The sequence below is a fragment of the Oryx dammah genome, unplaced genomic scaffold (genome assembly GCF_014754425.2).
Source record: "Oryx dammah isolate SB20612 unplaced genomic scaffold, SCBI_Odam_1.1 HiC_scaffold_5, whole genome shotgun sequence".
Lineage (NCBI taxonomy): Eukaryota > Metazoa > Chordata > Mammalia > Artiodactyla > Bovidae > Oryx > Oryx dammah.
In genome coordinates, this window is record NW_024070189.1 from 58,268,536 (window position 1) to 58,293,284 (window position 24,749).

The 24,749-nt window shown below is 47.4% G+C and overlaps 4 protein-coding genes across 10 annotated transcripts in view; 2 read left to right on the top strand and 2 right to left on the bottom strand.

Annotated features, from left to right (window-relative positions):
• The first annotated feature begins 82 nt into the window (after nt 1–82).
• Nucleotides 83–6,505, top strand: APBB3 (amyloid beta precursor protein binding family B member 3). 3 transcript variants are annotated; one of them, XM_040239904.1, is made up of 13 exons: nt 83–539; nt 811–974; nt 1,055–1,131; nt 1,868–1,965; nt 2,174–2,320; nt 2,442–2,569; nt 2,823–2,828; nt 2,986–3,100; nt 3,237–3,321; nt 3,653–3,736; nt 3,997–4,112; nt 4,250–4,441; nt 5,956–6,505. In XM_040239904.1, exons 1-13 carry the CDS (start codon nt 537–539, stop codon nt 6,190–6,192), a joined length of 1,452 nt encoding a protein of 483 aa, XP_040095838.1. In that variant the 5' UTR covers nt 83–536; the 3' UTR covers nt 6,193–6,505. The 3 variants fall into 3 exon arrangements, with proteins under 3 accessions (XP_040095838.1, XP_040095836.1, XP_040095837.1); XM_040239902.1 differs by having other exon boundaries at nt 84–539; nt 1,905–1,965; XM_040239903.1 differs by lacking the exon at nt 2,823–2,828 and having other exon boundaries at nt 84–539; nt 1,905–1,965.
• SRA1 (steroid receptor RNA activator 1) lies at nt 6,270–13,216 on the top strand. The gene is made up of 5 exons (XM_040239911.1): nt 6,270–7,302; nt 7,436–7,561; nt 11,801–12,009; nt 12,472–12,580; nt 12,737–13,216. The coding sequence occupies exons 1-5, from the start codon at nt 7,278–7,280 to the stop codon at nt 12,946–12,948; spliced, it is 681 nt and encodes a 226-aa protein (XP_040095845.1). The 5' UTR covers nt 6,270–7,277; the 3' UTR covers nt 12,949–13,216.
• Nucleotides 13,217–14,096: 880 nt separating this feature from the next.
• The window catches only part of LOC120863556 (ankyrin repeat and KH domain-containing protein 1), a 115,194-nt gene continuing 104,541 nt past the window's right edge, over nt 14,097–24,749 (bottom strand). For 2 of the 5 annotated variants that reach the window (XM_040239892.1, XM_040239889.1), the window contains 3 exons: nt 24,098–24,273; nt 23,229–23,393; nt 22,477–22,952 (listed from right to left, as the gene is read on the bottom strand). In XM_040239892.1, coding sequence (XP_040095826.1) covers nt 22,893–22,952; nt 23,229–23,393; nt 24,098–24,273 — 401 coding nt within the window. In that variant the 3' untranslated portion in view covers nt 22,477–22,892. Of the gene's footprint in view, nt 14,442–14,600; nt 14,775–20,082; nt 20,193–22,476; nt 22,953–23,228; nt 23,394–24,097; nt 24,274–24,749 lie in introns of those variants that run through there. The other 3 variants (XM_040239890.1, XM_040239891.1, XR_005721025.1) reach the window with 2 other exon arrangements.
• EIF4EBP3 (eukaryotic translation initiation factor 4E binding protein 3) lies at nt 14,219–16,124 on the bottom strand (the record flags this gene model as incomplete). Its single annotated transcript, XM_040241557.1, has 3 exons — nt 14,219–14,331; nt 14,601–14,791; nt 15,907–16,124. Coding segments are annotated over 3 exons (522 nt in total), but the record flags the coding sequence as incomplete, so codon positions are not given.

Sequence of the window (24,749 nt, forward strand, 5' to 3'; positions counted from 1 at the left end):
TCGTGACGGTCCCCTTTTCGCAGATGCTCCCACGTGACCTCCCTCATTGAGCAGCACCCCCCAGCCGCGCCAGGCTTCGTGTGCGCGTGCGCAGACGACCTGAACGCGATGATCTCACTAGTTCGCGTGTACGTTCTGCGTCCATTCTCCTGGAGGATCTTCCGCCGCTTGATGAGCTCACAGTTGAGCGGTGCCGTCACCGTGTGCGCCGCGGTCCTTGAGCCTCCCCTAGACTCTCCGACGCGAACGCGCAGCCCCTGGGAGATCGGGACGTCTTGTTTACACGCGCCACCTCTAGACTGGAGGCGCTACCTTGGCGGGTCCTTTCCCGCCCCTAGGACCCGGCCTCTGCTCCTCCCTGTGTTTGTGCGGCGCCCGTAGGCCTGGGGGGTTCCAGCGCAAAGAGGCTGGACTTGTAGGCACGGCAGCTCCGGAGGCGTGCTGGGCTGAGTGAGGGCCGGCGAAGGCCGGCGGGAACGCGACCAGGGCTATGCTGGGCAAGGATTACATGCTGGCCATCATTCTGGTCAACTGCGATGGTGTGCACAGAGGGTCCAGATGGGAGGGTCGGGAGCTGAGGGAAGACGAGGGAGAGCGAAAGGCTACGTTTGGCTCAAAGACAGGGAGCCTGTCTTTAAGTTACTTGCGTACATTTTGTCTTGGGATGAGGACCAGAGGCCAAATGAACCCAGATCTTTGCAATGCGATATCCAAAGTTGGAAGCGCAAATACGGGTTGGTGGAAGGGTTATGACAGTGTTATTCTGAGTCCACAAATAAGCCCTCCCTCTCCAATCCTACGTTCTTGTAGACGACTTGTGGGGGGACCAGAGTCTGGAGGGGGAGCCAGGCCTGCCCCCTGGCTGGAGGAAGATCCGCGATGCTGCAGGTACTTATTATTGGCATGTACCCAGCGGTAGCACTCAGTGGCAGCGCCCAACCTGGGAGTCAGGAGATGCAGAGAACCCAGGCAAGGTAGGTGGGAGTGTGAGGAGAGGGCCTGAGCTCATGTGTGGACCTAAGCCTGCCACACTGACCTATCCTCCTCTCTACAGAAGACAGAGGGGATTTGGGGACTTCGGCCCCCCAAGGGGAGATCCTTCTCCAGCCTGGAGAGCTCACTGGACCAGAGGTAAGGGGGAGAGGCCAGGCAGAAATGAAAAGCTTGGGGTTCCATAGCACCCAAAGATGTAGCTGGACCTGTTACAGTCTGCTTTGCAGCCCGAGTTCTGGGGTGGCTCAGTGGTAAAGAATCCACTTGCCAATGCAGGAGATGCAACAGCCGTGGGTTTGATCCCTGGGTCGGGAAGACCCCCTGGAGGAGGAAATAGCAACCTGCTCCGGCATTCTTGCCTGGGAAGTCCCATGGATAGAGGAGCCTGGTGGGCCACAGTCCCTGGGGTTGCAAAGAGTGAGAAACTACTGAGCCACTGAGCACACACATATACACACTATGTTCTTGGTTCTGTCCCATATTCTTGATTCTCCCGGTGTTTCGTTCCTTGATCCAAGCTCTGTTTTTTGCTGTATGGTTGTTTTATGTATTCTGGGTTCTGACCTGTCATGTTCTACATCTTGCTGACTACCCTACCTTCTGTCCATGGAGGTTCCTATCCTGTGTTCAAGGGTTTTCTTGTTCTGATTTGGGGCACTGGTCCACATTTTGGACCCTGCTGCATGTTTGTAAGTTTTATTCTATGTCCTGTGTGTTGAATTTTTCCTCAATTTCTAAGCCATGCTCTATATTACACTTATTTAATATGTCCTGGGTTCTGTCTGAGTTTACATTTGGGACTCTATATTCTGCTTCTTACCCCACATCTTGTGCCCATCAAGTAGTCTGGTTCTCACCATTGTGCCTTCTGTAGGAATTGTGGTCCTTTTACGAGCTCTGCTCTATTCCAGTAATTCTCTGTCCTGGTATGGTGAAGAATCCTACATCCAGAGAATGGAGCCAGGGGCTAAGGTAGTGACTTAAGCCTGAGGGCCAGCCCAGGACTTTGGGGAGGGTCCCCAGGGAAAGGTCAGGGGTGAGACCGGGCTGAGCAGAGGTAATAAAAGGTGGCGGGAGGTCTCCAGAGGGTTTATATATGTGGAGCCTGTGATACCGCCCACCCTACTTCATCCTGCTTCCCTTACTCAGGGTCCTTCTGTCCTTTCCTTCAACCCGTCAGTGCTTTGCAGTCCGCTCTCTGGGCTGGGTGGAAGTACCTGAAGAGGACCTGGTACCGGGGAAGAGCAGTATCGCTGTCAATAACTGCATCCAGCAGCTGGCCCAGACCCGAAGCCGCAGCCAGCCCCCAGATGGTGCCTGGGGTGAGGTGAGCTGGTTGACCTTCGAGGTATTCAACTTAGCATCCAGCAGAGGTGGCTGTCCCTGAACTGCCTATTCCCCATGGCAGCCACCTTCATCTGAGTTCTGGCCTGACCTCTCCTTGGCAGGGCCAGAACATGCTGATGATCCTGAAAAAGGATGCCATGAGCTTGGTGAATCCCCTGGACCACAGTCTGATCCACTGTCAGCCCCTGGTGCACATCCGTGTATGGGGTGTGGGCAGCTCCAAGGGCCGGTGAGGACCCCCTGCATCCTTGGAAGTGAGAGTTGCTTCTCCTTCCCCCTTGCAGGCTGTGATCCCCACTGATGCTCATTCCCTGTATTGAACCCCTGGACACAGGTCCTCTGACATGGACCCAAGCTCTGCCTCCCCTGCCTGATCCAGCCCTGGTTGGGGAGGGTGGGCTCCAGCCCAGCAGGGACAGACAGGGGAGAGTCTGAGAGGCTGGGCTCATTCTCTCCTGTGCTCCCACATGCTTCTGGAACAGTGACAGGTGAGTGACAGCCAAGTGCCTTGAGCTCCAGCCCTGATCTCCCTGTTCCATCCCTGCGTTAACTCTGACTTCCAGCCTCCTGCTGGCACTGCAGGCCCCCACCCCCACCCCTGCCCCATCTCCAGTCCTGCCCTACCCCCATCTCTGACCCTGCCAGGGACTTCGCTTTTGTGGCGGGTGACAAAGACAGCTGTATGCTCAAGTGCCATGTGTTTCGCTGTGACGTCCCTGCAAAGGCCATTGCCAGTGCCCTACATGGGCTTTGTGCCCAGGTAAGGGCCAGGAGTCGGGCAGGGAATGTGGGTATGGAGCTGGGTCTGAAGCTGCTGAGGTTGTTGGGTTAGGGTGGTATTGGCTCCCTTACCTCACTTCCCCTCCCTTCACCGCATGCTGTTTGCACTGTTTCAGATCTTGTCGGAGCGAGTGGAGATCAGTGGTGATTCCCCTTGCTGCTCACTAGACCCCATCACCCCTGAAGACCTGCCTCGACAAGGTATGGGGTGGGGGGCAGGGCTGCAAAACAGGCTACTTTGGTGAAAGATGGGGAGGGGGATATTTAGTACTTCTCTGCAGATAGAGGACTTCTGAGGTATCCTTTTCCCAGAGATCCCAAACCCTAAATTGTAGGAACATCCATGGGGAGGGGGATATTTAGTACTTCTCTGCAGACAGAGGACTTCTGAGGTATCCTTTTCCCAGAGATCCCAAACCCTGAATTGGAGGAACATCCATGGCCTTTTTCCCACTTGCTCCAGTTCCCTTGGAAGGGTGGAGAAAGGGGTTATTGAGAGAGTACCCAGACCAACTTGGTGTATATATTTCAGTGGAGCTACTGGATGCCGTGAGCCAGGCTGCTCAGAAGTACGAGGCACTGTACATGGGGACCCTGCCAGTCACCAAAGCCATGGGTGAGAACTGAGTGGGCTGGAGGGCTTGGGCTGTGTAAGGGAAGTGGAAGGTGGAAAAGGAAGGATCGACCACCATTTCTCAGAGTGCTCCCATGGCCTTCTGTAGCTTGGGATGTACTGCTCTTCTCAGGATTTGAAGCCTGGCCCCAGCTATTCTGTTCCCATCTCTCTGAATCCTAAGTCAGTGAGAGGGGCTTAGACACTCCTTGCAGATCCTTCTTTACGCCTGGGAGACACTGAGGTAGGCATGTCGCCCATAGGCATGGATGTGCTGAACGAGGCCATTGGTACGCTCACCACCCGTGGGGACCGGGACACCTGGGTCCCTGCCATGCTCAGTGTGTCTGACTCTGTTATGACTGCATATCCCATTCAGGTACCAGCCAGAAAAGGGTGAAGCTGGGAGCTGTGGAGGGGTGGGCAGGGATGCTAAGTGGTCACTGCTTGTTATTGGAAGTGCTTAAGGGGTCCAGCTAGTATCTGACCCTTCAGTGACTGGGCCTGATTTGGCAGGCAGAGGCTGGCGCAGAGGAGGAGCCACTGTGGCAGTGTCCTGTGCGCCTCGTGACCTTTATTGGTGTTGGTCGTGACCCACACACCTTTGGTCTCATTGCCGACCTGGGCCATCAGAGCTTCCAGTGTGCAGCCTTCTGGTGCCAGCCCCATGCAGGGGGACTCTCGGAAGCTGTGCAGGCGGCTTGTATGGTGAGTTAGGGGTGGGAATGGGTGGGTGGGATTGCCCTGCAGCTGCTCTATTCTGTTCACCGGGGTTTAGGACTAGCAGCCTCTCCAGAGATCACAGACCAGCCATGCCAGGGCTGACTGTGGTTTGGGAGTCTTTTATTTAACCCTCACGCTGTTTTTAGTAGGTTTTAATTGTCCGTATTTAAAGGCCAGGACATTTCACATAATAGCTATTCCTGTTTTTCTTTAAATATCAGAAGCTCTGACACTTGGGTCCATATGCGTACATTTCAGCAAAATTGTGTAAGGGCTGTGCCTTATAGGGTGAACATTCTCTTTCCTGTTTTCTCTCATTTCGGTTGTTTTCTGGTATCTGGGCATATGAATGTGGGACATTTGCACTCAGTTCAGTTCACTTACTCATGGAAATATGAGTAGTTGCCAGAACTCAACCATACTTGACCCTGGGAATTCAGTGGTGTGGAAGGCATGGCCTTTTCCCTCACAGAACAGTTAGGTTAGAGCAGAGATAGATGAGAAGGAAGTTGTACATCACAGGATGATGGATGCTTTGGCCCCTTCAGAGGTTCAGGGAGGCTCTCTGAAACAGGTGATAGGAAACTGAGTTGAAAGTCCAAAGAGGGAAGTGACCCAAATGAAGGGGAGTGGTTTCAAAGGTGTGCTGTCAAGCACAGGGAACCCCAGTGGTCAAAGTGAGAGGGATGTCAGTGTCTGAAACCGTGTCTGAAAGAATGTAGTTTATCTGGGGTACACCGGTTGGGGTGGGGTTGGTGGGTGGGGGAAGGATGGATGGAATGAGAGACAGGGGCAGAAAGAATGGCAGAATCCGTCACAGAACTTACAGAGTAGGGTGATGAGTTTGTTTCATCCTGAGGCACGTTGAGCCATTTGAAAGGTTTTGAGCGAGACAGTGAAGTCAAGTTTGTGGATTTGGAAAATGAATTAAACTACAGTACGGGTTTAAGGTTTGGAAGACACCAGAGAAGTAAGAAGACCTTGTAAACCCTGTTGAATTCAGGAGAGAGAAGAGCAGGGAAGTTTTGCACTGGGACTGGGTTGTAGAACGTCCCTTTGACGAGGGACTCCACTTTGCCAGGGGCCAGTCCACTGTAAGGAGAGAGAGAGAAAGCCAGCATAGTGGTAGGTATGGTTAAGAACACAGGCCCTACAGTCAGAACTAGTTTTGAATTCCATCAATTTCTGACTCTGTTTCCTTGGGTAAATCATGTATTCTCACTGAATCTCACTTTCTTATTTGCAAAATGGTGATAATAACACCTGATAAAAAACTGGATCAAGTATACAAAGAACTTAACACAGTGTCAAGCTTTCCTTAAATGCTCAGTAAATGCCAGGTTTTAGACTTTTTGTTAATGAGCTACCTGTAAATGTTGTAGGGGCTCCAGACATGGCAAGTTACCCACTTCTTTCCTCCTGACACCTTGTCCTGCGGAAGCTTTCAGGGAGTCCAGGGGCCGGAAGGAGCTGGATCCTCACGTTCCTCTTCTCCCTAGGTTCAGTACCAGAAGTGTCTTGTGGCCTCCGCAGCTCGAGGCAAGGCCTGGGGTGCCCAGGCCCGCGCCCGCCTGCGGCTCAAGCGGACCAGCTCTGTGGACTCCCCAGGAAGTCCCCTGCCACTTCCCCTGCTCAAAGGAGGGGTTGGGGGTGCGGGAGCAGCCCCTCGAAAGCGGGGTGTCTTCTCTTTCCTTGATGCCTTCCGGCTGAAACCCTCTCTGCTCCACATGCCCTAAGTTAATTGGGAAGGATTGGGGAAGGAGGCTCTGGGTCCATGCCCAGTTCTGTACCCCTTCTTTCCCCAGGGGCCTGTAGCCTCTCACCTTTTGGAGCCTTCTCTGTGTGCCCCACTGATACTTGCCCACCCTCTATTGCCCAATTCATTGTTTGTGTGGGTGATTGAGAGGCCCTGTACCACAACGTAGGCTGCAGGCTCTCCTTTCCCTGGGTCCCTGTGTTCCTTGCCCCTGTCCAACCCTGGACAGTTGGCTCTACCTCAGCAACACTTTATAGCAAAATCAGTACAAATAAAAATCCCTCAGTGACCTCCCTGGATGTAAGTATATTGGGCCTGGGACAGGGTTGGGAGTTAATAGCCTATATGAGATGAGGGTCTGTATCTGTCTTTGGTTTTGGTGGCAGCTGCTAGTCACATAAGGGGATGGGAAATCTGACTTCATTTAACAAGTATATTTCTAAAGGACTTCTCTGTGCTAGGCATTAAGTCGTTATTGGAGGTGTAATCAAATAGGGGCTCCACCTTCTGAGACTGTCAAATAAACGAAAGTCAAGGACTGAAGATAACATGCAGTACATAACATGGGAAATCTCAGAGGGTTGTGGGAGCTCAGGTGAGACACCTCAGAAGTACCTGATCTGAGACACTTTAAAGTGTACTAAGCTTCCAGATAAATATATTCCAACCAAGAGAGTGTAAACGTTCAGGGAAGTGGACAGAAGTTCTGGAAGTCACTTGGCTAGATCACAGTGGAGCATATGTGGGGCAGGAGCTTCTGGTGGTATAAACTTGCTCCTGAGAGCAACTGTGATTTGGAGAGGGAACCCACAGGGGACTTAAGCTCCTAGAGCAGCACCTCCTGGAAAACAGCCCCATTTCGTACCATATAGTCAGCACTCCCAAGGGTTAACTAGCTGGAATAGTCGGAGTTGGAGCAGGGGTCTCGACGGCGATTTTCAGCGTTCCTGAATTGTCCAGCCTGGAGGGACCAGGAAATCTGCCCTGTCGGGGGCGTGTCCCAGCCAGCTGGGTGCGGCCGCCCCGGAAATGACGTGATGCCCCGTTGGCCGTGCGGAAGTGGAGATGGCGGAGCTGTATGTGAAGCCGGGTGAGCGCGGCGGGTGGGCTGGGGGCCTGGGAGGCTGGGTCCTCCCCTGACCCAGGCTGGGGGCGGTTACCGTGTTGGGTGCGGACCCTCTGTCGCCCCGCCAGGCTCGCTTCACGTCTTCTCACTTTTGCAGGCAACACGGAGCGCGGCTGGAACGATCCGCCGCAATTCTCCTATGGGCTGCAGACCCAGGCTGGCGGACCCAAGCGCTCGCCTCTCACCAAGAGGGTCGCCGCTCCCCAGGATGGATCCCCCAGAGGTGCGTGAGGGCCCTGTGGGCCGAGACCCCCGAGAATGGGCTGTGCCGGGATAAGCTTGCCCCGCGAGCCTATTTTTCTCTTCTGAGGACTTACCGAGGGAGAGAGGTTGGAGTCCCAGAACAGGGCTCGGTTGAGGCCTTTTTCTGAGCTCCTCCCACTCAATGGACATGGGTTTGGGTGGACTCCGGGAGTTGGGGATGGACAGGGAGGTCTGGCGTGCTGCGGTTCATGGGGTCGCAGAGTCGGACACGACGGGGCGACTGAACTGAACTATCTGTTGCCCAGGTTTGTCTCCAAAGAATCTGTGCTTTCGTTCAACTGACTTCATCCAGACTTACGGTTTTTAATGTAGTTTTTGTTCCCAAATTATTTTCAAATTCTGTTCCAAACTTGGATTTTTTTCTCGGAACCCCGTGGTGGTACATCTATTTGTATGTTCTACCTCGTCACTGGACTGTATGATAAGCATCTGAGACTTAACGTGTCATTCATGTAATCAGTATCATCTACTGAGCACCTGCTGTGTTTGAAGGCAAACTAGACAGCAGTGAACAAGACAAAAAGTTTTTTCTTGGCGTCCACAGTGTAACTTTGGAGAAAGATGAAATGGTGGTAAGGACTCTGCAGAGAAATAAAACAGGGTGATGTGAGAGTGATTGGGTAACCAAGGTATCTGAGGGGCTGACATTTAAGCTGAAAGCTGAAGGATTAAAAAGGCAGTCACGCAAAAATCAGGTGCAAGAGTATTCCAGGCATTAGAAAACAGCTAGTGCAGAAGCCCAGAGGTAAGTTTGGCAAATTTAGACTAAAGGAATATCTGATAGCTAGAGCATAGTGGGCTAGGGATAGAGTTAAAGATGATGTGTGGCACTGAAAGGGTGCCACAGATGGCACCATGGTAAAGAATCCACCTGCCAGTGCAGGAAATTGAGGAAACACAAGTTGCAGGAAATTGAGGAAACACAAGTTCGATTTCTGGGTCAGGAAGAGCCCCTGGAATAGGAAATAGCAACCCACTCCAGTAGTCTTGCCTGGAAAATTCCATGGACAGAGGATCCCGGCGGGCTACAGTCCATGGGGTTGCAAAGAATGGGACATGATTGAGTGACAACTGATGTGATCCTGAATAGGGGGCTCACATTCAGCTCTTTTCACCCCTCTATTGTCCACACCTATAATACTGCAGTTATGATATAAATCGGTTTTTTAACCTTATCACTACTGGCCTTTTGGGCCAGATAATTCTTTTTTGTGAGGGATTGTCTTGTACATGTAGGTACATTGTAAGATGTCTGCAGCATCCCTGGCTTCTACTTGCTGGATGCCAGTAGCACCCACCCAAAGTTGTGACAGTCAAAAGTGTCTCCAGATGTTTGGAGACAAAATCTCCCCAGATTGAGAAACACTGATTGACTTACATCTTTAAAAAGATCACTGTGTTTGCTCTGTGGAAAACAGATTTTACGGAAGTGAAAAGAAAAACTATAACACAGGTAAAATATAATGATAATTTGGCCAGGGGTGGGAGTACTAGAGGTAGTAGTAATTGGATGGGTATGGCTGTGTTATGGAGGAAGTCAGTAGGAATGAGTAGATACAGTAAGTGAGGTGAAAGAAGCAGCTATGTAACTTACATTTTTTCACTTGAGGAACTGGATGGTCTTGTTCATTGATATGGGATAACTGGGTTTCGGCAGGGGAGGAGAAAAGCAAGTTTTCTGTCTTGGCTATGTTGAATTTGGGCTGCTACTTTGGGGAGAGCTCTGGGCCTGAATTATAGAAATGTGTCACTATCATATGAATAGTATTTAATGTCGTGAACTTGAATACAAAAAGTAAAGACAGGATTCAAGACAGAACCCTAGGGTTCTCTAGCATTTCAGGGTTGAACAGAGAATTAGCAAAGGAGGCTGAGAAATGGCCAGTGAAGTAAGAAAAGTAAAATTACTCTCTGGGAGAAAGTAATATCTTGATTCAACCCTGATGAATGCTGCTGAGAGTTAAGTAAGATGGAGAAAAAGGGACCACTTGATTTAACAGACGTAGCAGATCCTAACAGAATCCAGTGATCCTAACAGAAGCATTCAGGAGTGATGAAAAATAGGGCAGTACCTGAGGATGGAATGTGAGCTAAGAGAGAGTTCTGCGTGCTGATGGGATGGTTTAGTAGAGGGAGAACTGATTGCTCAGGGGAAAGGATGACTGCAGGAGCAAAGCCCAGAGAAGGTGAGAGAGGTGGGTAGAGCCCAGCTGGAGAGCCTCTGGGAGGAGCGGGAGCCTTTCATCTATTAGAGGAGAAAGGAAAGCAGCTCCAGGTGCAGGTGGGTAGGCAGAACTGGTGGTGAGAAGATGAGTGTTCCTGTTTAATGACCTTTATTTTCTCAGTGAAATATGAGGCAGGGTTAGAAGTAGACATCAAGGTAAGGAAAATAAAGGAAGAAGGTAGAAAAGTTTATAGGCGATAAGATGTGAAAATAATTGTTCTGAAGAGGAGAAAAACGAGGCAAAGTCTAGGATTTTCAGGTAGTGTTAGATGTTTTTTAAAATCTGCAGCTATGAATTTAAACCCATGTTCCCTGCAATTGAAGGTGGATTCTCAACCAGGAAGACCACCAGGGAAGTCCCTGTAGCTATATGAATTTAAAGGGAGTGATATTAATGCACCTCGAAAATCTGATTAACTGTGCTAGAGGGTTAGGAGGGGTGGGCACTGTTGTTGAGAACAAGGCAGATGATGAGAGGCTGAAGGAGAGTGGTCACTGGACGTGAGGTCAAATTGACAGACCAATTAGATGAATTATCATCTATGTGCATATTAATACCTGAAAGTAATTTTTGACTTTTCTTCTCCAGTATTATCATTTTTCATAGTGATTCTGCCATTGTGTCATCAAAGTCAGAAACCAAGAGTCACTCTTGGCTCCTGTCTTTCACCGCCGTTCCATCAAGATTTGTTCTGTCTCCTCCTAAATAAATCAGACCACCCCATTTCCCCTTGTCTACTCTCACTCTAGTCCATGCCAGCATTTTCTTTCCTGGATTGTTGTTAACCTCCCAACTGGTATCCCTGCCCTTCTTTACCTATTCTCATCAACTTTTCACAGACCATACAGTGAAAGTGAAGTCGCTCAGTCGTGTCCAACTCTTTGCAACTCCATGGACTGTGGCCTATCTGGCTCCTCCGTCCATGGGATTTTCCAGGCAAGAATGCTGGAGTGGATTGCCGTTCCCTTCTCCAGGGGACCTTCCCGACCCAGGAAACGAACCTGGGTCTCCTGCATTGCAGGCAGACGCTTTACCTTCTGAGCCACCAGGGTGACATCACCCCCTGGTTTTATAAACCTGGCGATGGTTTCCTGTTACCATTAATGGAGTAATAGCTCAAACCCAGGCTTCCCTGGTAGCTCAGCTGGTAAAGAATCTGCCTGCAATGCAGGAGACTCCACTTTGATTCCTGGGTCAGGAAGATTCCCCGGAGAAGGGATAGGCTACCCTTTCCAGTATTCTTGGGCTTCCCTGTGGCTCAGTTGGTAAAGAATCCACCTGCAGTGCGGGAGACCTCGGTTCGATCCCTGGGTTGGGAAGATGATCTGGAGAAGGGTATGGCAACCCACTCCAATATTCTTGCCTAGAGAATCCCCATGGACAAAGGAGCCTGGTGGGCTACAGCCCATGGGCTCACAGAGTCAGACATAACTGAGCGACTAAGCACAGACAGCTCAAGACCAAACTTAACCTACTTAACCGTTCCAGTGAAAGCTCATAATTTCTCACTGTTAAGCATTTCTAGCCACAAAGGCCTTGTTTCTGTTCCTTGAACAAGTTAGGACTTTTCCCTTCTCTTGGGCACTGCCCTTACCTCTACCTTAGTACCTGGTTCCTTCAACTCTTTATGACTGCACCTATCTCATCCAGGTTCTTAACTTTGTGAGCACTTTTTGCTACCCACTTTAGCAGCTGTACCTATATTCTTACACTTAATCATCATTGTAACCTTGTGAAATAAGTGCTGCTATTGTAATATCCCTATTTTATAGAAGAGGAACCCAAGCTCAGAGGTTAAAGGTAACTTGCCAAATGTCACATAGTGTTGAGTTAGGGTAAACTTTGACGTCACCTTAGAAGGCCTTCCACACTCAGTCTAGGTAGGGTCCTCTACTATTCTGCTTTACCACAGCATCCACTTTTATTTCTTTGTATATAAGCCATGTTTGCTTGATCCTGCTTTATCTTTTCAGTCCCTACCTCAGAGACATCTCCTGGGCTCCCCCCAGTGGGGCCTCCACCTCCTTCAAGTAAGGCTTCCAGACCCCCCCCATTTGTGGGGAGCTGTCCTCCCTCCAGAATGGAGCCCATGGATTCCCCAGTCGTTGAGTCTGAGACTCTACTGGAAGATGTACTGAGACCTTTGGAAAGGGCATTGGAGGACTGCTGTGGCCACATAAAGGTAAGTGGGAAAGCCCCCATCAACAGCCAGATGCAGGTGTGGCTCCCAAAGGTAGACCCTCTGACCCGATGAGCAGTCTTAAAGTAGAGTGCTCTTCACCTTTTTGGCCCTTAGAATCCCATGGACAGAGGAGCCTGGTGGGCTACAGTCCATGGGGTTGCAAAGAGTTGGACACAACTAAGCGACTGACACTTTCACTTTCCTTATTGTAAAGTAGCACTATAGAATTAATTTTTAACCATCTGAAAAACTTCAGAAATTTAAAAATTCTAGCCATACACACATTTTCCTTGAAAAGAGATCCATAGATTTCATCAGATTCTTAGTGGGGCCTCTAATCTTTTTGTAAAGAACCATAACTCAGATTGAGTGTAAAGTTCCTGGGCCAGACAGAGCATGTGCTGCCTGCCCTGCCCCTGCAGGGGTGGCAGCACTGACTTGGAGGGTGCTTCTGTCTCGCAGAAGCAGGTATGCGATGACATCAGCCGACGCCTGGCTCTGCTGCAGGAACAGTGGGCTGGAGGGAAGCTGTCAACGCCTGTAAAGAAGAGGATGGCTCTGCTGGTGCAAGGTATGGTGGGGTCCCCTGGTATAGCCTAACCCCTCATCCTGCCATGGTTGTCCGAGTTGGACTAGGTGCTGAGATTTTGACTGATTGGGGGAGGGGGAGGAGTGGCAGTTATATCTTTGGCTGCAGGTTGCTTGCTCAGCCCCTCTCTCTCCTCAGAGCTTTCAAGCCACCAGTGGGATGCAGCAGATGACATCCACCGCTCACTCATGGTTGACCATGTGACTGAGGTCAGTCAGTGGATGGTGGGAGTTAAAAGATTAATTGCGGTAAAGAGGAGTCTGTTTTCAGAGGAGGAGGCCAATGAAGAGAAATCCATAGCGACAGCTGAGCAGAACCAAACTGTACCAGGCATCCAGCATGACCTGTGATCCTTTGGGTTCCCCAGACTCATCTCACACCATCTCCTGTGCCTTGGCATGGGAGGCTTCTCTAACATGACTCCTTTTTACCACTGGGAAGACGGTCTGCCCATGGGGAACTCTGGCCTGACCCATTTCTGGGGGAAGAGGTCCCACCTGGACCACAACGAGGTTGCTTTACCATACTATATGCATTTCAATAAAAACATCTCAATATAGTGGGCCCTGGGTAGGAGAGATGAGCGAGCCCTTCCTATGTTCCCTCTGGTGTCCTTGACTGCTCTGCTTCTTTTTTTCCTCTATTCATCATGAATGGCCTTGCTAAGCCTGAGTAGATTATCACCTGCTCCTTTCCCCCAAGTTACATGAAAACATACATCCCTTTCTGGGCTGAGTCATCTGTGTTTGGATGACTTTGTTTCAACATGGAAACAAAGGCTCAAATAGCATGGGGAGATTTTTTTCTCTCAAAAGGAAGAGACTGCTTATTTGCATTGCATCACCCTTGACGTATGCAAGTGCTACAGAGATTATAACATAGCTATATAAACTGAAGGTGAAAAAGACCAGATTGTTGCAATATGGGAACATGGTTTTTCCCCATGGGGGCAGGGGAGGGGGAGCAGGATTATGACTCTTTATCTGACTCACCAAATAAGCTGCTGCCTCGGTTTGGGCCCTAAGGTCTTCTAACACTTTGAGGACAACAGAACCAGGTGGAAGGGGCCAGGAGGTTCACATCATGCTGTGAGAAGGGAGAGTACAGGTTTTCAGTGTTGGAATAACGTTGGTACTTACAGGTAGGAGACAGAAAAGGCATGGGGAGAGACCAAAGAAGGCTATAGGCTGGAGCAGTGCCTCGTTTCCTGCTTTGAAACAACTAGGGAGGGACGGCTAGAGAGGCTGATTCTGGGAAGGGTGCTTCCTGGAAAGGCTGCAGCTGCCCTTGGCAGGGGTCAGGCTATTGCTGTTTACGGTTTGGCAGCTCCTATGGCCTGTCCCCAAAGTCTGCCTCAGGGTCTAATTGCTGCTCAAAGTGGGCCCAGAGGGAGCTAGAAAGGGACCTGAGACCTCTTATCTTAACCAGGTTTGCTGGGGCCCTTACATTATGGCTGAGCTGGGAAGATCAACATTGAGGAGAACACTGGAGCCAAGGCATTTCTTTGAATGTTTACTAAGCAGTCAGAAAGTGACATTCTCCATTCCCCCGGCCCAGTCTCAGCTGGAGCCAAGTGCCAGGGGTTGGGAGGAGTGCCTACAGACCAAAGAGAAAGTAGAGCTAAGGGCTTGGCAAGTTGCCCACTCCTATCCCTGGTCTAGCTGCCTCAGACCCAACATGGAGGCCCAGAACCAACATATCACCCCCTTCCGGATTAGATGAGGCTGGTAGGCCTTTGGATACCCCAGAGAAAGGAGGTAGTGGCAGCAGCGTGACGGATTCCTCTCATTCCACATATGGTCATCTGCACTGGATTAGATGTCCATTTCAAACTGTGTATCATCTGGGGAGAGAAAGGGCAGGACTGGTTGCTGGGCTGGCAGTCTGTAGCTTCAGTGTTAGTTCAGATAGCCCCCTCAGAACTGACCCCCGCCCCCAATCTACATAATTGGGGCTTTTGGGTTCAAAGCCATATTAAAATTTTAGGGCCTGCTTTCCTTACCGGGTATCTCTTCCTCTGTCTCCTTCTGCTCCGTCAGCTCCTCTAGCTTGGGGGGTGGGGCTGTTGGAGGCGCTGTGACCCCGGGAGTCTGGGGGAGGCAGCAGGGAGGCCTCCGGGCAGTGGGCGAGTTCTTGCACTCCAGCAGGAACTTTCGGCCGTAGATGATCCTGGTGCCTGTCAAGGGGTAGGGGCTAGGTAAGAGGCAGGGGCTTGGGTACAAAGCTGCTTGGGACCCCAGACACAGGTCTTTTTAGGGGCCAAGGGGTCATATCTTCCCTTTTCTTAAGGGATACTGCTCTGCAGCCCAGTCAGGATCTCAGCTGACTAGCTCTCACAGTACTTGAAGGCTTCTGGGCCTAACCAAGTTGTGTCTGAGCACCATAGAGCAAGTGGGGCATCCCAGCTGGTGTAGGCAGGGGCTTTTGGTTTAGGGGAGCTCCAGGAGCACCACCAGACTTGGAGCTCAAGAACTTCTGGAGGTTCCTGTCCTCTGCTGGCTCTGAACTTCACCTATTTGGTTCAAAAGGTAGTGCCTAGCCCTTCAGCCTCAGTTGGATGAGGAAGCCAAAGAACAGATGTGAAGGCTAGTGCTGCCACCTGGGCTCAGACAGGGAGGGGCAGTGCTCCTGTGAAACCCAGGGACAGGCTCTTATCCTGACCCCTCCCAGGCTCTTATCCTGACCCCTCCCAAGTCCTGTCAAGCTCAGCTCAGCCCAGAGGACTTGGCCCCTGCCATGTCCTCACAAGGCCCTACCTCTTCTCACTCCTCCCCTTTGCCTGTGTGGCAGGAACCCCTAAGTAGGTATGATTCCAGGCTGCTCCACCAGTCATCCACTAGGCAAGCCAGCCAGCACAGCGGCCTAAAGCCCCTGCCCCCACCTCCAGCCTTCGATCCCCACCACTTGCAGCTTTGCAAAACCCAGTTGCTTCCTGCTGAGGCCACACAGCCGAGGGGCCAAAGCTCCTGCTATAACTCCCAGGCGGCAATACTGGCAGGGGTAGGTGAACAAGGAGCCCAGAACCCAGGCCACAGTGATTTCTGCCGAGTCACCCGGAAAATAGGCACAAGGCCATGTTGCATCACTTCGAGGTTTTAGGGAACTGAACTTAGGTTCCAAGAACCCACCCCGCTAAAAGCTAAAACGTGCAAGGCGGCCTGCACACAACTCCAGCCTGCAACTTCGCGCCCACGTCCCGCGACAAGCACATGCAGGCCTGCCTGTTGCCTGTCGACCCTGGCCCGGCCCTCTGACCTCGGGGGTGGGGGGCGGTGGTGTGGGGGTAGTGGCATATAGCGTGCCCCCACACCCCCCCCCCGCGGCGTGCTGCCATAGCAGTTGGGCAGCCCTTCTCTGGCCCCATGAATCGGGCAGCTGGTGGATGAGGGCATAGCGAACGGAAAGAGCAGGAAGGCAGCGGCTGGTGCTGAGGACGCAGAGCGTAGAGTCTGTCGCGGACTCTGTCTACCACGTGCGGTCGCAGCCACAACACCGGGACGACGTCACGCCGGGGTTGGGCCGGCCGTCATTCAACCCGAAGATCCCGCCCTACCTTCGCGGGAGCAAGCCCCAAACTCAGTGAAAGTTGGAGCGTGTCCCGGGACCCGCAGTGGCCTCCAGTTCCTCCTGGCCCCAAATAGGCCAGCTTGCTTTTGCCTATGAGCGCTGCAGCCACTCAGTCATTTGCTATTTACTATTTCCAGCGGGTGCTGGGAGCGCGTGAGGTATGGCACACGTTTTTTGTTTGTATTCATCCATTCCTCTCAACAGCTGGATAGTAAGACACTATTATTAGTTACAGTTACAAGTGAGGACACCAAAGCCCAGAGAGGTTAGGTCATGGTTGGAAGTCATGGATCTTGTATTAGGAGCGGGGGCTGGGATTCATACTTGAGTGTGTCTGATTTAAGTGTGTGCCCCTAAGCACAGCTATTATGCCCCCCGTTAATCAGTTTCAGTACATGGTTAAAGTGCCTTGATGCCCTGGTGCACAGACATTAGTTGTGGAATAAGTGGACTGATTAAAGGATGAATAAAGGTTGGAAGATACAATAGGCCTGTTCTTTGATCTCTGCCAAAGCTAACCTCAGTTCAGTTCAATCTCTCAGTCGTATCTGACCCTGCAATCCCATGGACTGCAGCATGCCAGGCCTCCCTGTCCATCACCAACTCCCGGAGTCTACTCAAACTTCTGGCCATTGAGTGGGTGATGCCATCCAACCATCTCATCCTCTGTCGTCCCCTTCTCCTCCTGCCTTTAATCTTTTCTAGCTAACCTCACAACCTCAGAAAACTAAAGAAGGGCTGGGGGCTGGAAAGGAGGGGTTGGTTTTTTAGCCCTCTGGCAAGACAGAGTCTGGCTTTTTTTTTTTTTTTTTTGCCAAGGCTCCAAGCATGTAGGATCTTAGTTCCTCAATTAGGGATGGTATCAAAGCTCCCTGCAGTGAGCACTGAAGTGTGGAGTCTTAACCACTGGCCCAAGAGTGGCCTTTAAAGAGATTTTTTGATGTAGGCATGGTGATATGAAAGGCATGAAAGAGATGGCAAGAGAGTAAGTACTAAGTTGAGCACACTAAAAATCTCAACTGGATCTAGTTGTTTGCTGTTTGGCTTCCTCAAAATCAGTATACCCTTCACCAGTGTCCCCCTTCTCTTCCAGCCAATTAATTATAGGCCACCTGATTTAATGCATTTATCAGTATTACTTAAGCTTTGGCTTCACCAAATTTTCCTTCAGCTCTGATTTCTTTACTTATTAAAAAAAAAAAAGACAGTATTTTACAAGTCATTGCTTCTCAAATTTTACTGTACACATAAATCACCTGGAGATCTTACTAAAATGAAGATTCTGATAAAGTAATTAGAACTTGAAATTCTAGGCTTTTAATAAAATCCCAGGTGATGCAGACCCTTAGGTTTGCATGTCCTTAGAATCACACTTTAGGTAGCAAGGATATGAATGTTTTATTGTTCCAAAAAGGCTTTTGAGCCCCTTATAAAGTGGTATATACCGGAAAGAAGTGTTTTAACAATAAGTGCTGGAGCATAAGGCTTGGGATCAGATTGTGAGGAACCATCTATGACAACTCAACTTTTAAGCAAGGTAAGTAGTCTAATGAGGGGAGTGAGAGATGGGATGGAAGGTGAGAGACTGAAGGTGAAGACTCCAGCCTAGTGAAATGGGGTGGGCAAGAAGACAGTGGCTGCAAGGATGGAGAGAAGTGAAGGGGATCCAGATACACAGAGGAGTAAGGATAAGGTGACTGATTTAAGGGTAGGGTGGGAAGGAGATAAGCTAGGATAAGTACCAGTCTTCTGACTTGAAAGTCTTGGTAGTTTATAGTACCAACTAATACAATAAGGAAAACAAGGGGAGGGGCATATATTATATTGGGGCATATATAATGTATGTGGAATGTTCAGATGGAAAACACCAGATGTATAGGTCTGAAGCTACAGAGGGAGAACTCTGGCCTAGTGATTCAGATTTGGGTGGAGTAAAATCTAATGCTGTGGGATGAGATTCCTTGGGGAGAAGATACATCAAAAGAGGCCTGGGCACATCTACATTTCTTTAAGGGGTAGTGGAGAAAGAGGATTTCACCAGAGGAGACTGGGAAAGACCAGTGAGAGCAGAACTACGAGACACGTGTCAAAGGCTGTCAAGAAGGATCAGTATGGAAGCAAGGTCTCCCATCCATTAATCTCTTCTAAAAACAACAGCAGCAGTTACTACTACTATAAGACTACCACCAGAAGCTTACTTTTCTTGAGACACTGTGTGCTACAAGGCTTGGGGAACTAGAGAATAGGTAGTTGGATTTGAGAGAGAAAGCCAGATCCATCATCCATTCAACCTGCATGAAGGACCAAGAAAGATTTTCAATCAGAGGGTTTTTGTCAACACTTAGGGGAAATAGATGGGGAAACAGTGGAAAGTGTCAGACTTTATTTTTCTGGGCTCCAAAATCACTGCAGATGGTGACTGCAACCATGAAATTAAAAGACGCTTACTCCTTGGGAGAAAAGTTATGACCAACCTAGATAGCATATTCAAAAGCAGAGACTACTTTGCCGACTAAGGTCCGTCTGGTCAAGGCTATGGTTTTTCCTCTGGTCATGTATGGATGTGAGAGTTGGACTGTGAAGAAGGCTGAGTGCTGAAGAATTAATGCTTTTGAACTGAGGTGCTGGAGACGACTCTTGAGAGTCCCTTGGACTGCAAGGAGATCCAACCAGTCCATTCTGAAGGAGATCAACCCTGGGATTTCTTTGGAAGGAATGATGCTAAAGCTGAAACTCCAGTACTTTGGCCACCTCATGCGAAGAGTTGACTCATTGGAAAAGACTTTGATGCTGGGAGGGATTGGTGGCAGGAGAAGAAGGGGACAACAGAGGATGAGATGGCTGGATGGCATCACTGACTTGATGGACGGGAGTCTGAGTGAACTCCAGGAGCTGGTGATGGACAGGGAGGCCTGGTGTGCTGCGATTCATGGGGTCGCAAAGAGTCGGACACGACTGAGCTACTGAACTGAACTGATTGACCATTAGAGTATAGGAGCTTTAAAAAGAAAAACAACTTAAACTCAGAGATCTGATTAAACCTGTAGGGAAATGCCAGGTCTCTACTACCAGGCAAATTACTTGTAGCTCAATCGGTAAAGAATTTGCCTGCGGTGCAGGAGACCCAGGTTTGATCCCTGGGTTGGGAAGATCCCCTGGAGAAGGAAATGGCAACCCACTCCAGTATCCTTGCCTGGAAAATCTCATGGACAGAGGAACCTGGTGGATTGCTGTCCATGGGGTCGCAAAGAGTTGGGCACAACTGAGCGACCAACACACACACACACACACAACATCAGTATCATTAAAATAATACAGGAAGAGATGAAAAGCAATCACAAAATAGGTTTGCAATCTCATCATTAGATTTTTACAATCTTGTTTTCCAAATTAGGTCTTTAAGCTCAGGCTTCTGCCTTTACTGGGTGTGGTCTTAACATACTTAAGTTTTGGATACTCAACCATTTCTTACAGGAGAGAGTGAAGGCAAAGTAACCTGTCAATAACATTGACACATGGTGACACATCTTTGAGCATGAATAGAAAATGCAGCATTATTAGAGTCCCTCACCCCAGGACAGGGTCCACTGGGAAGATGTCACAACCAGCCACATTTCTTGGTAGAAGAGCTCCAGGACTAGTTAGAGAACAAGATGTTCAGAAGCTGTTTTCATACAGTTTGATTGCCTCTTCGTAGGTTTACAGTGTGGTACAAAGGTCTTAAAACAGTGGGACAGAACCGTGTATACTAAGTACTCTTCCCTGTCTGGCTTGAAACTCTAATATGATCAGCCTTTCCCCTTCTGAAAGCCACCTCAAACTAAGGATGGTACCTCCTATACTAATTTTGAGGTTGGGAAGACTTGGTCAGAATTTACAAGATGGAAACTATAGTTCCAGGTCCTGAGATCTCTTACCTCTGGCTGGGAGAGGCCACCATTGGCTGTCCAACTCTCTTCTTCGGTCTGGTTAGCTGAGGTGATGAAATTTCCCCTTTGAGAGCAGGGACTGAAGGAAGCAGACTGGCCTATAAAAGGGCAAGTCAGCACACTGTAGCCACAATAGGTTTAAAGGGTCTTAAAAACATCAATACTATTATTGGTGGTGGGATTTTATTTTATTGAACACTACTTGAAATAAGTAGGTTCAGAAACCTTGATGATACAGTTTTATTTCTTGAATGAGCTGTTATTCATAGGGTTTGATCTATGCCTCGGCAAGATGTTCCTTTTATTTTTTCAGCAGGATGTTTCTTAATGACTTGAGGGCTCACTATGGGTGTGCAAGGTTTTCTTAGGCCTCCACTAAATCCCCAAAATCAATAATGGCTCTCACAACAGCAGGCTTTTGATTCCATGTAAGAACAAATGGTAGGGGCTCTCAAACCTCAGCAATGCATCAGCTTCTAGCAGTCCTATACCACATATTCTCATTCATGAGACAAGTAAATCTGTTAGAACTAGGAGACCCTTTTGAGTTCAGTTATACTAAATTTCATTTTCAGAAAGAAAGTGAAGCCCAGAGATGAGAAATGACTTGCCTAAGGTCACACAGTATTGAGTAGCAGAAATGAAAAGAGAATTTAGTTTTCTGACACTTGTTCCACTCTACCCATTCTGCCTCCCCACAAATCCCTTGTATATTTGAAAATAATTAAGTTCTTACCTGAGCTAGGTTTAATCCAAGGTTCAGGTTGGTAAAATAGCAGTAAAGTAATGCCAGGAAGAGGCAAGACAGAGGAAGAAGAGATTATAGCAGGCAAAATGTAGTGGGGAGTAGGCTACTGGGATTCAAATAGAAAAGAAGGCAGTACAGATAAGGACAGGAAGGAGGGTATCCTAAATAACTGCTACAAACTGCACAGCTGCTATTTGTTCCTAATTCTCCTAGGGGTTCCTCATAATTGTATCTTCTTCTTTTGGGTTCTAGTTCCTGACCTGAGATCAAGTTTCTCATTCTGTTGTCCTCAGGGTGTAGAAGATACTGGAAGAGCTCTTCCAAAAATTCAAATGTACTTTAATTAGTTGAGATAGAACACCACTTACTTTTTGTCCCACTGAATAATTTACTTAATATTATCTCTCACTATATGTTTCATCAGGAGTAGTTCCATTCATTTCACTAATATTAGGTGATTTTTGGGGGGGAGGGGGTGTTATTAGTGATAACTGGAAACAGCAAGATATGCAGATGATCCTAGGTATCCTTTGTTCCTCTCAAGGTGAGGAGGTCTCTTGAGACTACCTGATGTGGTTATTAAGCACTACAAAGACAATAGCTTCAACACCAGTGATAGTTTCTAAATCCAATCAAAATAGAAAATAAGAAATCTATTATATGTAATATAATATAGAAGACAAAAGAACCAGGTATGTCTAACACAGAACAAACATGGTGTATCTCATCTAGTGGTGGCTCTAGGAGGAGGGCAGAGAAGATTAAGAACTCCTGTTGGTATGAGAGTAGAAAAGTGTTTCTGGTATGGCTGTGCTCCTAGTTACTATTTTTCTGTGCAAGCTTCTTTGCCTTAAAGTATGTTCTGGCTTCTCTATCAGTCTCCAACATTTTGTTTTCTTTTTTAGATTGCTTTTATCTAAGACCAAGTAATTCAACCACATTACAACATGAACAAGCTGATAACTGTTCTTTTCATTGCGATAGTTTTTTTCTTCCCTATTGCATCAGATTCTTGGCATAGCCTACAGTTTGGCCAAAGCAATCCATTCCAGGGTTCCTGTGTTTAGTTTGTTGACCATATTGGCTGTTCATGAAACTAAGCTCAGAATTAGTCACATATTTATAAACATTCAGCTGATTTGACAATACAGCAGAATTACATGAGTCACCCCACCCCCTCCTATGTCCCAACTGAAAACTTAAACACCTATAACCAAAATAAATCTTTAGATTAAAAAGTCAGGAAGCACAAAAGGAGTCTGAAGGGTGATCTGGGTGTCTTAAGTTTGTTCAGTGTCATCTGACTGAAATCCTGTTGTTGTTATTAACATACTCATGATCCACAAAGAGTTAAACCTTTCAATGGCCTATCTGCTAAAATCAGATAGGATACATTACAGGGGCTTGAAACATTCTCACTTATAAAAATATATGCAAGAAAACCAAAGAACAAGGAATGTTTAACAGAGTAATTATACAACTCATTCTATAAGTGCTTCTGCAAGGCAATCTAAGAATGGACTCTAAAGTGTAAAATGTGAGAAGCCTATTACAAACACAGTATTAACAACCTGGTTCAATATGATTGTGGATTGGGCAGTACCTGCATGACCACTGAAAGGATCACACCCCACTTCTAAACACTGTTCATCTTTTTATTGAATATTCTGGTAAATATTTCACATTAATACAGGCTACATTAAGTAGAGCCACTATATGACAAGAAATTTACTCAACTTTTTCCTTTTAAGTATGTAAACAATTGTACATGTATTTACCACCCTAAAAGGTTGAAATATGTAATCATCTAATTCTTTTCTGCATACAAGTAGCATTCAGTATGTTTAGCCCAAAGCACTAATTTCAAAATGGCTAAACTAACCAGAGAACATAATCAGATGGTTAGGAAATCAATTTTTTCTTATACAATGGGCAATCAAATTTCCATTGCTAAAGCCTCAGAGAAAATTTCTTAGGCACATTAAAAAAAAATCCCCAGGGTTCTTCCAAGGTCAAAATTTCTCAAGGCTAAAGAGTAAGACCTTCTAACTTAGTTGACATATTTGAGATGCATGTTTCCAATATGAGGTGCCCACGTGCCAGGCCAAATCTGAAAAGGGGGAGGAAAAATTGGAATTTCTAATTAGGAATCTTTAGACATTTACAAAACGAATATATAAATGCAATGGCAATTCACTGTTTCTGCCTAGAAAGAATACAGTACATGAAACAAAATGTTAAGTAGCATCATCTTGATATTGAAAAACTTAATTCAGATCAAGGTGGTAAGATGTCTTGACTTTTGATATTCAGAACTTGTATTACCCAAAGAATTAAAAGGATGACATGATAAATCTGAAAAATAAAAGCATTAAGTTCATTTTACCTGCTGGGCATCAGTGCATTCAGTTGAATTTTGAATAACTTTTATCATAGGGTTCCAAGAAGGATCTGGGTTGTGAAGTCCATTAAACAGAGGGCCTCCTGGAACATCAGCAAGCTGAGGATGGGAGGGTATTATGGTGCCTCCATACATGGAAATTGGTAGACCCTAAAACAGCAGAAAGATGTAATCATGAAGTGACTATAAATGATGATTCCATAATAACAGCATAGATCTCTCTCATTTCCCTTCATTCAAAGAACTCCAGAGTATGTAGTACGGATAGCACCACTGTACAGTGTTGAGAAACTGAAAGTAGTTATTTATCTACATCAGCAACACTTTTTCAAAGAAAATAGAGAAAACAACTAAATCCAATATTCAATGATTGGGAAATTTCCAATATTTTATGAACATATAATACCCCAATTTTCCCACATTTTAGATTTACTTTACTAATAAGCTTGTGCTAAGAAAAGGGAATTCTACACGATAGCTCGCAGCCACAATCTGGCTTTATGGCAACCTGGAAGCTCTCAGAGCAGACAACAGGGCAATGGTGAGCTCAGAGCCAGCTTTCCAGAGGGGGAGAGGCCTCCCTTCTCAGCTGTGGCAGCCAGATGCAAAGCAGCAAAAATCAAATCTTCCAGGTTTGGAAAGAAGATGGCATCTTCACGACAGTTCGAGGACAAGCTAATGTAAACAACATAACCCACTTTTGAAAATAGAGAAAAGATCTGACAAATTCATAGAAACAAACTAGTTATATATAACCAAAAAGGAGAATTATTTCAGTACAAATTACTCCTTAACATGTGACTACATTGGCTGGCAAAGTGTTAAACAAGTTACAATGATGTTTGTCAACTCACTTTAGAAAAATCCACAAAACTGCTTGCCATAGGCTGATGAAAAATGTTAGAGGGGGCTACCATTCCAGAATCATCTCTCTCCATTGGCTGATGCTGAGAGAATGTGCTTGGGTCTGACAATTGTTGATGCATTGGATGGTTCCCTATCACAGACTGTGACCAACCTGATAACCCTTCTAGAAAAAAGAATTGAAATCAAGAGTTAGATATTTATCTGGATAAAATAACAAAACATTACCACTGGAGTTTTTCATACTAAATTTAATCAAAAGCATTCCTTTGATAGCTCAGAACACATTCATAAAAATCTTTGCAATCCAAAAAAAACCCCCAAGTTCCTGTAATTGGATGTAGTCTTCAGAATATCCCAAATACTCTATCTTGTCCTTCAAAAGATTAAATGCTCTCTGAAAGAAATCACTGTCCCATTCTCCAATGAAAAGCTTAAGAGGGAAAGGAAGTATGCTTTGAATTTTTAATTTCTAATCAACTCTGTATTTATTACTTTATATTTATTACTATCATACACATTACATCTATTATTAATATATAACCCAAACTAACATTCCAAACTTTGAGACTGGACTGGGCTCCTCAAAGGTTTAAACAATCCTACTAGTTAAGTGCAGGAATTAAGCTTATTTATTTAGAT